We start from the raw sequence: 12,071 nt of genomic DNA, 5'->3' as shown, positions 1-12,071 counted from the left end.
TGGTCTCTATACAGAGGTCTCTGTTTATTCCTCTCTAAGTTCCGACTCTCCAATAAAGAACTCCACAAGATCACAGAATGGGCAGAAGACTCTTCATATACTAGTTAGTCTATAGACTTCTTATTATCTTCCTTCTGATTTTTCCACTAGACTTTTTACTCTGACGATTCACAAAAAAAATATATATATATATATATATATATATATATATATATATATATATATATATATAAATTCTGAGAATTTAGGCTTGGGAACAACAAATTAGGTCTTCCCTATCATTTGATCAGCAAACATTGAAGCTGGCATATAAACCCAACATTGATGGCAGACACTCACCTCTTTTATCAGGAATAAGTCCCTGGCTGCTAAAGCTTATGCCTCTACATGGCCATATTTACCCCAAGCCTCTACCCCTTGGTAGGAGCACAAAACCAGGAGTCCTGGTGCGGGAGAGCAGAATTTAGTTTTCAAAACAACCTGTGCCCCTACTCTCCAACCTCCCATTGCCATGCTCTGGCCAGTAACTCTTCAATTGCTTGGCAGGAAGGGTGGGAGGCTTCTTTTAAAAGCTGGGATTAATTTTTGTTTAATTAAAATGTCTGCTCCTTCTGCCATTTTGCCTCTTGGGCAGTTTAGAAGCTTTGGAGATAGAAAATCCCAAGTGGGCATCTCAAACTAATCCCATTATTACCTTTCATCCCTTTCTGTCTTCCCCAAGTCTCAAGGATTCCTGGAGTTGCTTCTTTTTCTGTCAAATCAATAAAACATAGATGCTCTCAGCTTCTTGCAGCTTCTCCTGCTGGCCAAAACCATGTAAGTAATTAGCCATTACCTAAGACTGTGCGGAATGTCAGCAAGAGCTTCCTCCTGAACATTAAGAAGTTGACTGTTCCACAGAGCCTTACAGGTCTCCAGTGACAGGCTGCAAATAAAAAGCATGCAGTCCTGGTAGACCAGATGAATCTTATAGGCGGCTCAAATGCGGGTTAAAACACTGAGAAAAGTGCAAAGAGATAGAAGAGATTTTTGCTTTTTACCTAACATTTTAGGTTCTACCTCAAATGAGTGGCTAATGAGTGTTTGTTTTTTGAAGGGAGGAAGGGCAGCCGGTGGATACAATGCCTCCAGTGTGCCCTGTGATCTGTACCTCTAAGGAATACCTTTAAGAATTAGCTAGGGCCAAAACCGGTTTGGCTCAGTGGATAGAGCGTCGGCCTGCGGACTCAAGGGTCCCAGGTTCGATTCCGGTCAAGGGCATGTACCTTGGTTGCGGGCACATCCCCAGTAGGGGGTGTGCAAGAGGCAGCTGATCGATGTTTCTCTCTCATCGATGTTTCTAACTCTCTATCCCTCTCCCTTCCTCTCTGTAAAAAATCAATAAAATATATTAAAAAAAAAAAAAGAATTAGCTAGGAATACCTTTAAGAATTCGTGCTAGGAGGCAAAGGTAAGACAGTTCAGACAGTCTATTGGCAATAGTGACCCTGCCTCAAAACCTCTGTTCTTTTTCCAGACCCCAGAGCACGAGGGCCGTTACTATGAATGTGATGTCCTTCCTTTCATGGAAATCGGGTCTGTGGCTCATAAGTACTACCTTTTGAACATCCGGCTGCCTGTGAATGAAAAGAAGAAAATCAACGTTGGCATTGGGGAGATAAAAGATATTCGGTTGGTGGTAAGTGTATCTAATTGACCCAGGCAGTCTGCAGCACTAAAACACAGGCTACGAACACTGGTTATGGAGCGAGTACACTGAAAGGGAACTCCCATCTCACTCTTGGTATCTCCAAGCCTCTATTGTCCCATCTGAGAAATAAGAATAACAACACATACCCATGATGGCTGCGATCAGAAATTTGTGTGAGAGATTACAGAAATGGAAAATAAAGCGATTATTGAGCCCATTGAAGATGTTATAATGATCACGATTGCATAATGAATAACACCAAGATAAGCAATTATTTTTTACATATTTTACCTTGCAAGCCTAAATGTTAACAGGAGCAGTGGTGTTTCAGGTTCTTTCCATTTATATGTTTAATGGGAAAAATTAGAACATGGGGTGAGGGGACCATTTTTTAATCTAAAACATAGTTACCCAAGAAATACATATATATTGTAGAGAATTAGAAAGCACAAGTAAACACATAGAACATAAAAATTACCTGTAATATCCTAGCACAGTGGTCGGCAAACTGCGGTTTGCCACTCTGTTGACTAATGAGTTTGCTGACCACTGTCCTAGCATATAGAAATAACCACTATTGAGGTTTTGATTTCAGATTTCTTCTATACATATATTCATGTACAAAAAATAGGATCATACTCAACTGACACTTTTGTTCCTTGCTCTCTTTTTAAAATATATATATTTATCGATTTCAGAGAGGAAGGGAGAGGGAGAGAGAGATAGAAACATCAATGATGAGAAAGAATTATTGATCAGAGCCCACAACCAGGGCATGTGCCCTGACCAGGAATCAAACCATGACCTCCTGGTTCATAGGTCGATACTCAACCACTGAGCTACATTGGCCAGGCCTTGCTCTTTTAATTTAATGGTATTTTGTGAATATGTTAATGGTATATTGTGAATATTTTATATATACACTAAATGAATATTAAATACACACACACACATACACACACACTCACATAGATTTACTTTAACACATTTTACCAGTCTTAACTTTGGTCATCTACGATATCTCCAATTTTTCAATGAAGGCCATAACAGAAAAATCTTTGATCATATTCTTAATCATCCCCTTCGTATAGCGTGGGTCCATTTTTATGCCTTCAGATTTGTATTTCTACAATGCCTGAGAAGGGGTCAGGGAGAGTAGGCGACAGTATATGCTCTGAATGTAAAAGCTTTTGATCCGGACAGTTCAGCAGACATGGTCTCCCCTTACCTCTCTCTGCTGGTGGAAAATAACGCTAAGATATATTCACCTTCAAAATGTTGGCCTCTCTCTAGGGAATCCACCAAAATGGAGGCTTCACCAAGGTGTGGTTTGCCATGAAGACCTTCCTTACGCCCAGCATCTTCATCATTATGGTGTGGTATTGGAGGAGGATCACCATGATGTCCCGACCCCCAGTGCTTCTAGAAAAGTAAGGGCTGGTTTGGGAGCACCTGACGAACACAGCATCGCATGATCTAACTGTCTGCTCCTGTTTAGCGGGATCTAGTTCAAGTGGTCAGCGTAGTACTTGGGCTAGTGATTTGACCAGGAGTCATTTTGGACTTTTTTCTCCTCCAGCTTTCACATATAAATTATTATAAAATGCTGCAGGTTCTCTCTCTTTCTGCTCTTTGTTCTGTCCTTGCTCCTCATTCCCATGGACTGAATCAGATACTTCTCTCTGTTACAGGGGGTGAGCTGCCTTTCTCCTAACTAAGCCCAGTCCAGAAGGACAATATTCCTGTAGACATATCCCTTTCTCTCCCATATTATTCCCTTTTTCCTTTTTGCTGAACCATTCCCACTAATATACAAATACTCTCTGCTGTCTCATTCTTGAACAAGACTTTACCTTTTCCCATTTCTCCCTGAAGCCATCACACCATTTTTCTTTTTTTACAACAAAACTCCTCAAAAAAAATTTGTCTGTATCTCTTCTCCTCCTATTTTTTCTTAAGCCCATCTCACACACCACTCCCTCCCCCTACTCCATGAAACTGGTCTTGACAGGATCACCAGCATTCCAAACCCAATGGTCATGTCTCAGTCCTCACTTTTCTTGACCCATTATCAGCATTTGACATGATTGAACACTGCCCCCCCTTTTTTGAGCCTTTTCCAACCTTTTTGTGGTCATTCTCCTCCTTTGCTGACCATCACTCAGTCTCCATTGCTGTTTCCAACCAGCTTTCCAACCTCTTAAACTTTGGAGCCAGGGCTCAGTCTTTGGAACTTTTCTCTTTATGACCTGTGCTTAGTCCTTGGATGACCTCATCTAATCTTATGGTTTTAAAAATCACCTAAATGATGACTCTTAATTTATAATCATCAATCTCAGCCTCTCCCAACTCTCGATTCAAATATTCCAGCTGTTTATTCAACATCTTCACTTACACGGAAATGTAACACGTGCAAAAAACAATGGATATCCTCCCATTTCAAACCTGCTCTTCTCCCAGGAGTTCCCATCATGGGAAATGGCAACTCCACCCTGTCCCCTTTACTTCTGGTTTCTCACGCTCCTCATCTAACCCACCAAGAAATCTCACCATTTTCATTGCTACTACCCTAATCTAACCCACCATCATTTCTCACCTGGTTTATTTGAAATAGCCTCTCAACTGTTCTTGTTTTCACCATTTTCCTCCCTATAATCTATTCACACTGCAGCCAGATTCCCTTTCAAGTGTAAATCAGATCATGTCACTCCTCTGCTCAAAGCTCTCTTTTGACTTTGCACCTCCTTTGCCTTAGCCCAGTGGTTGGAAAACTCATTAGTCAACAGAGCCAAATATCAACAGTACAACAATTGAAATTTCTTTTGAGAGCCAAATTTTTTAAACTTAAACTTCTTCTAAGGCCACTTCTTCAAAATAGACCTGCCCAGGCTGTGGTATTTTGTGGAAGAGCCACACTCAAGGGGCCAAAGAGCTGCATGTGGCTCACGAGCCGCAGTTTGCCGACCATGGCCTTACCCTTTAAAGCCCTGGATGCTCTGGACTCTTACTACCTCTGATTTTATCTCTTATCCTCTTCACCACCTACCATCCCCTTGATGGTGCTCAAACATGCCTAACCCCAGGAACTTTGCACTTGCTGTTCTCGTTATCTGAAATGCTCTTATCCAGATATATCTGTGGCTCAATTCCTCTTTTCCTTCAGGCCCTGTTCTTATGTATCTTATCTTAAAGGCTTTTCCTGCCCACCATTTATAAAATAGCACCACTCTCCATTCTCCCACCTTGCTTTATTTTTCTTTATAACAATCATTCTCTATTTATTATCTTTCCTCTTATACCCCTCCTCTAACCCCATCTGAATGCAGGTATCACAAGAGTGGGATCTTTATTTTGCTATCTATTACATTCCTAGTGTCTAAAATAGTGACTGGTACATAGCAGGAACTCAATAAATATGGATTTGTTGAATGAATGAATGGATGAATGAAAGAATCGTGTCACTCCATTTTTGAGCCTTTTTTGTTGGATCTTCAGTTCTTTCAGGATAAATTGCAAATTCTCTAATGAGGTATTCAAGTTTCCTCATGAGCTCGCCCCTTTTCACTTCTCTGGTATCATGTCCTGACATTTCCTGATCAGTGCCTCGTGCAGATCCCCAGATGCTCAGTCTGTTCCAGGCTTCTGTGCCTTCATCCAGGCACTTCCATCTGCTTGGAATGCCCTTCCACCCCCTATCCTTGACTCACAACTCACCTCAATTTCTGTCAAAGTTGAGGTCCCAATGGCAGCCTGTGCACACACTTCTATCATACTACTTATCACACTTTGTCTCTTTATCTGGCTGAGGCACTAAACATATTTCCAGGAGTGGAAGAACTGGTCATATTTATTTAGGTATTTATAGCCCTAACAAAATGCCCAGCACATAATCTGTGCTTAATAAACATATGTATTTCATTAATAATGAATGAAAATAGGAATAAATCAGTGACTCAATGAATAATTTGATAGAGAAATGGCAATTAATAGTGTGATGGGGGGAAGCAAAATAAACACTAAATAAGCCATTAAAAGAATGTGCATTTCATATTGTTTGGAGTCATTTATTATTGAAACAAATATGCTTATATAACTCACAGTTGCTGAGGAAAGCATTATAACAATGAATATTCTTGGTGATCAAGTTAGTGATAACCTGAATAGATAAGAGAGGATAATTACATTCCATGAGGTCTGATTAAGAAGGCAAGGGAGGGTAAAAACATTGTAGGAAGCTTTTAATCTGAGCTGGTACTAAAATAAAGTTCCAGGGATTAAGGAGGTTAAGTTCAGTGATCTAGAAAGGTTAAGGTAACACTCCTTGATCCTGCAATGGTACCACAAAAAGAAGACATTTTGTATCTCTGTGTAGAAACTCATTATGAGAGCTAAGAAAATTGGTCATATGGCTTCATTCCCAATAAGTAACATCTCATTCCCCAAAACTGGCTTCTGATGTTTGAAGATCTGCTTCCCAAATGAACCAAATCATTTTCCTGATATGTTCTTGCCATCAGAGTCATCTTTGCCCTTGGGATTTCCATGACTTTTATCAATATCCCAGTGGAATGGTTTTCCATTGGGTTTGACTGGACCTGGATGCTATTGTTTGGTGATATTCGGCAGGGCATCTTCTATGCAATGCTTCTCTCCTTCTGGATCATCTTCTGTGGCGAGCACATGATGGTAAGAGTAAGAACCTATCAAGGAAGGGACAATGGATATGGCAGAATAAATTAGTGGCTACAGGAGTGAGTTCTGGGATCAGGCTCTCGGTTCCAATTTCTGCTTCACCACTGGTTAGCTGAGTGGCCTTAGCCAAGTGATTTAATCACTCTGAATCTCAAGTTCCTATCTATAAAATGGGATTTATGTATAGGGTTTTTGTGAGATGTAAATGTAACATACTTAGCAGGGAGTAAACACACAAAGATTAGTGATTATTATTATTTCTTGTCCTTTGGCTTCTGCTCTGCTTATCCCCAGGACCAAAGTAACCACCAGAGAATGTAGTGCAGGCCCAGTTCTTTCCAGCTGGCAATTTATTCAGGTGGCGTAGTAACCCTCTCACCCTGAAATACTGACCTGCCTGATCAGTTTGCACAGACACCAAGAGGAATTGACGGTACCATGGATAAAAATAAGAATGGTGCCATTAGCACGTTGTGGCTAAAATGACACACCAGCTGGAGCTTGGGCCCCAGACCAAACACATGGGCTTCGTGGTTGGGTGGGCTGTTTGTAAATTCCATGATGGTTTGATCATTGCTTCCGAAGCCATGCAGCCCTTCTAGGAGAACAGTGAGAGGAGAGAAAGGCTTTGCCTGCTGCCAGGGGAGGCATGAGGGTTCGCCAGCAGTGACACATTGAGAACGAGCCCTCAGCAGCAGGGACAGCGAGTGGAGTAGGCTCAGGGGCAGCAGCCGGACAGTCTGCCGGGGTGCACTGCTCAGAGTGAATTGGTGTGGACTGTCCCACCTGGGTCCCAGCCTGGATGCTAAACTATGTCTTTTGCCTTTCTCTATTTTCTCACGTTACACCCCTTTATTTTCTGTCTTTTAGTATCTTTGTACATCTATCAAGAGGAACCATTCTTGTTTTGAATAAAGACAGGGAAAACATGGATTTATTTTCCTAACCTGAGACCTCTTACATTTGACATAGTTTAATACCTTAGAGTCTTTATTCAGTCCTATGGGGACCACCCCACCTTATCAAACACAAATAATAAGTCACATAGGAATTTAATTCTAAATGATTTAACCTATAAGGCCTTTCTTTGTGTTCCCGTAGCACCCCGTTGTTATTACTATGAGAGTTTTAGGAACAGATTTTGGTCTCACCCATTCTTGAATGCCTAGAGTCTGGCACGATGTTTGATACACAACAGGTTGTCATCAAGGATTGTCTGAATGACTGACTCACCTATAGGACTGTTTTGCTCTCCCCATTTTTATCTCATTTCTCAACTTGGCTTTCATCAGGATCAGCATGAGCGGAATCACATAGCAGGGTATTGGAAGCAAGTCGGACCAATTGCTGTTGGCTCTTTCTGCCTCTTCATATTTGACATGTGTGAGAGGTGAGCAGATGCCTGTGGGACTCTGGGCTGAAATGCGCACCAGCATGTCCACTGCCCACTCTTCAGGAGGAGTTTTCAAAAGGGAGAAGGGTGGTTGGGAGCATGTGGTCATGGTCATATCCTCAGATAGGGATTGGGATTAAAGCAAAGGTAAAGCTCTTTAATAGATGCAAACTATTTGGGCTGATTATTCCGTTCTTTTAATTGTATTTTATTGATTTCAGAGAGGGAGAAAGATAGAAATATCAATAATGAGAGAGAATCATTGATCAGATGCCTCCTGCATGCTCCCTACTGGGGATGGAGCCCACAACCAGGGCACATGCCCTGATCATGGAATAAAACGGTGACCTCCTGGTTCCTAGGTTGAGGCTCAACCACTGGGCAACACTGGACGGATTAGGCTGATTATTCTTCAAACTCTTTTTCTATTTTAAGTCCTCTGTGACTTTTCTAAATACACCCTTCACCCCTCCAGCTGAAAAGCTAAAAATATATAGAAAGGAAAGTGCCCCTTTGCCTCTATATTAATTGTTTCTTGCTTTTCCATCTCATTTCTCTTTGTAGAGGGGTACAACTCACGAATCCCTTCTACAGTATCTGGACTACAGATGTTGGAACAGAACTGGCTGTATCCTTCCTGGATGGTCTCAGGGTTTTATTTCTTCCCATAGCCGTCCGACCCCCAAGATCATTTTCTAATGATGTTCTCCATATGTGCTCAGCCAGAGCTTTGATCCTTAGACCGAAGATAACAGCACAATTAAATCTAATAATGAGAGGAATTAATGCTTGCTTTCAAGCCTGGGTGAGAGCAGGCAAAATAAGGAGATTGCAGCACGTCCCTACGGCGGAAGCATCAGAATTGCTGGTCTTATTGCACCCTGTCCAAATTATCTATTCCACCCTTGTTTACTGCAGACCGAAGCATGACCAGCTTTTCCCTGGAGCCATGGAGGTTCATTTCTGGGCTCCTTGTGGGAGAGCCCGTTTTTAAATTCCTCTGTGTGTGAGACTTCTTACAGTGACCTTGGTGTGCTGACATACTATGCTGCTGCTATTGATTTCCGAGACCAAGAGGAGATAAGGCTAAGGTGATTAGTTCCAGAGGCGTTGCCCAAGGCCTCTGGTTGGTTGCATACACTCTGTTGGAGTCATCTTCATGAAGCAGAAGTGACAGTATTAGCTTATCCCTTTTAGGATGCTGGATTTAAATATTTTATCTTCCTGAATAATGCCTTAAATCCCTGGGGAGAAAAAGACTCTTCTCTGGAGAGGGGAGAAAGCCTTGAATTGTATTCTTTCCTGATGGATAATATTTTGTCATGTGCTGGCCAGAATGCTTTGCCTGGCCATGATGTTTATATTGGTTTTGTATTATCACAAGAAGTTTGTGAGCACACTAACTCAGTAGTATTATTCCCTGAAAGATGAGAGAGTTAAGCTTCCCTGTCCCTCCATTACTCCAAAAATGTGAGCTGCACCAAACAGAACAATTGGGGCCGGCGCCAGCAACAGGTACAAGTGGCAGCTGCTGCCCTGATCGTCCCTCAGGAGAAGAGGGAGGTAGAGAAGCCCTCAGGGGCGATCAGACCAGCAGCCACCGCTCGCACCCGCTGATGGCGCCAAGTGATTGGGACCAGCGCTGGGCACTGGCAGCGGGTGCAAGCGGGGCCAGTGCTGGTAGTGGGTGCAAGCGGGGCCAGCGCTGGCAGTGGGTGTGAGCTGTGGCTCTGGTGCCAGCAGCGGGTGCCAGCTGGGCCGGCACCAGCAGCAGGTGCAAGCGCTGGGTGGGACTGTGGCTCACGGGAGCAAAGGATTTTCAATAACCACCAGAGGCTCGCCCCAATGACAGCGACCGGTACCCCACCTTTGTCTGGCACCCCCGCTCACCTGTTCCACCATCCCGCTATGGCCAACACCCGCCATGTTCTGCACACACCCCCTGGTGGTCAGTGCACATCATTGCGACCAGTTGTTTGGTTGTTTCGGTTGTTCCGCCATTCGGTCTATTTGCATATTAGCTTTTTATTATATAGGATATATATATATATATATATATATAATTATGTTCTCTTCATTCCAGGGTATTATTGATTTTAGAAAAGAAGGAAAAGCTTCATTAAATATATTATTTAATGAAATATACATGCTGAGTTCACACTTGTTAAACAATTGTTAAATATGCAACTTGGGGTAGAGTTGTAGCAGCAAGGAGTTAGAGATAGAGCACCTGTGTCCCGAGCCAGCTCACTCTACCTCGAGCCTCAGTGGTTCTCAGACTGAACTTTAAAGAGAGGTCTTAAAGTCGCCCTGCTTGGTCTGAAAGTATATTGCCACCCTCTCAACTCCCACCTTGGCCATGTGTCCTCCTGCTCCCTGTTCCATTTGACATGATAGTTTCTGTGGTGGACAGGAGATTGCAAACAGAGCTTCACACTTGGTTTTACTTTAAGACCTTCATTCCCATGGCCAGCCTCCCTTAGCAGCTGCTGCACCCATCCCCACTCCACCCGCTCCTGATTCCAGGGTATTTCAGTCTCCTCCCAAAAATCCAGAGTGATTCCCAAGCATGGTTATACTTGGTGTCCTATCCCTTGGAAAATCTGATTCCATATACCTGCAGTGAGAGACCTGGGCCATCTGTATTTTAATTCCTCTGGTGATTTTAATGCAGCTGTCCACTCGATGAGTATTATGTAATCAACATCTAATATTTCAATGCTTTTTAAATTTATTGTGTATATGAATCTCCCTAGGACCTTGTTAAAAGGCAGATTCTGATTCAGAAGGTCTAGGGTGGACCCTAGAGTCTGCATTTTTAACAAGGGAAGTTTCGTTTCTCTTATTTGGCTTAGAAAGCAATTTGGAACATTTCTCTCTGTGCTAGATTTGTGGCATAAAACCTGTCTCACTGACATTAAAACCAGGTTTTAATATTTTATACCCCTGAAAACTACCTGTGTATTTGGAGAGAAAAGGTTTTACCAATGGAACTGGGAGAAGTGCTTGTGTGCTTGCCTACCCTGCTGTTTCCTTCACCGAACACCGTCAGATGGCCTTCATCATCGTGGCTGGGATCTGCCTCTGCCTATACTTCCTGTTTCTGTGCTTCATGGTATTTCAGGTGTTTCGGAACATCAATGGGAAGCAGTCCAGCCTGCCAGCCATGAGCAAAGTCCGGCGGCTACACTATGAGGTAAGCAGGTCTCTTGGCTCATTCAGGAAATGGTACTCAGTATCTCTTGCTTGCTGTATAAACACACACACACACACACACACACACACACACACACACACCACCCTACACCTGGAGATTGGAAGCCTTTATTTCAAATACACATACACATTAAGAGATTTATGTGTACTATAAAATCTCTGGGAAAAATAAGAGGCTACATCCTACTCTGAGAGGCATGTAGCTGGACTATCTAAATTTTGGAGTTTTCTGGGGTATAAATGTATTTCTGTCCCCAGTGAGGAGTAAACTTGTCCCGCAGGTTCTTCAGCTTTGGGGTGGAATGTAGGTGCATGCTAGGTGGGAGATTTGAGTTTGATAGACTTGGGATTTGGCTTGGGGTGAGGCATTAGTTAAGGTTCCCTTGCTGAGAATCAGCCTTAAGACTGGGTGGGGTTCAGCCCAGGTGATCTGATTTATAGACTCAAGGAAGCCACAGTTCCCCTGAAATATCCAGCAGGTGCTCAGATAGGGTTCAGTAATCTCTGTTTATAGATTATGTGCCTCATTCAAGAGAAACACTCAAATCTCTAATGTGGGTAACACATTCTTTATTTCTCAAGGACCCCTTTGGGCTCACACCCAAGTGGCGGTCCTTAGAGACATGGCCCTAATTCCTCTCTGAAGAGAGAAACAGGAACGGCAGAACCGCAGGTCTCCCATATGCAGTGGGTCTGCAGAGGCGTCCCTTCCCAAAGCACAGGTTCCCTTCAATCCTGCTCTCAGAAACCAGGGGCACTTTCTAAAGCTTTGCCTGTCTCTAGAGCTAGAGTGACACATGAAAAAACTCAACCGAGTCCACTTCATGTTGATTAATATGCACGTTTCTTTTTGTTCACTGAAGCAGAATTTTATTTCCACTGCAAAAAAAAAAAAAAAAACCAACTTGGATTTGGTAACTTTGAACCCTTGCAGAGAAGCATAACCAGCTTAGCAGGGAAATTAGCAGCCTCATGATGTGCTGTGAATATAATTTCCCAGGCTCTGGTGTTACTGTTTTATGAGAGATAAGAACATAGGACATATTTGGTCCAAGACATTTTTTTTCCCTCTGCAGGAGA

The 12,071-nt window shown here is 42.7% G+C and overlaps 1 protein-coding gene across 1 annotated transcript in view; it reads left to right on the top strand.

Annotated features, from left to right (window-relative positions):
• WLS (Wnt ligand secretion mediator) overlaps positions 1–12,071 on the top strand; it is a 100,931-nt gene that overhangs the window by 71,422 nt on the left and 17,438 nt on the right. The window contains exons 4-9 of the mRNA XM_080656954.1: positions 1,517–1,678; positions 2,984–3,120; positions 6,208–6,376; positions 7,675–7,772; positions 8,340–8,403; positions 10,828–10,971. Of these exons, the coding sequence (XP_080513080.1) occupies positions 1,517–1,678; positions 2,984–3,120; positions 6,208–6,376; positions 7,675–7,772; positions 8,340–8,403; positions 10,828–10,971 (774 nt within the window). The remainder of the gene's footprint in view (positions 1–1,516; positions 1,679–2,983; positions 3,121–6,207; positions 6,377–7,674; positions 7,773–8,339; positions 8,404–10,827; positions 10,972–12,071) is intronic.

The sequence above is a fragment of the Plecotus auritus genome, assembly GCF_963455305.1.
Source record: "Plecotus auritus genome assembly, chromosome: 2".
Classification (NCBI taxonomy): Eukaryota; Metazoa; Chordata; class Mammalia; order Chiroptera; family Vespertilionidae; genus Plecotus; species Plecotus auritus.
This window is presented reverse-complemented; position numbering and strand designations above follow the sequence as displayed.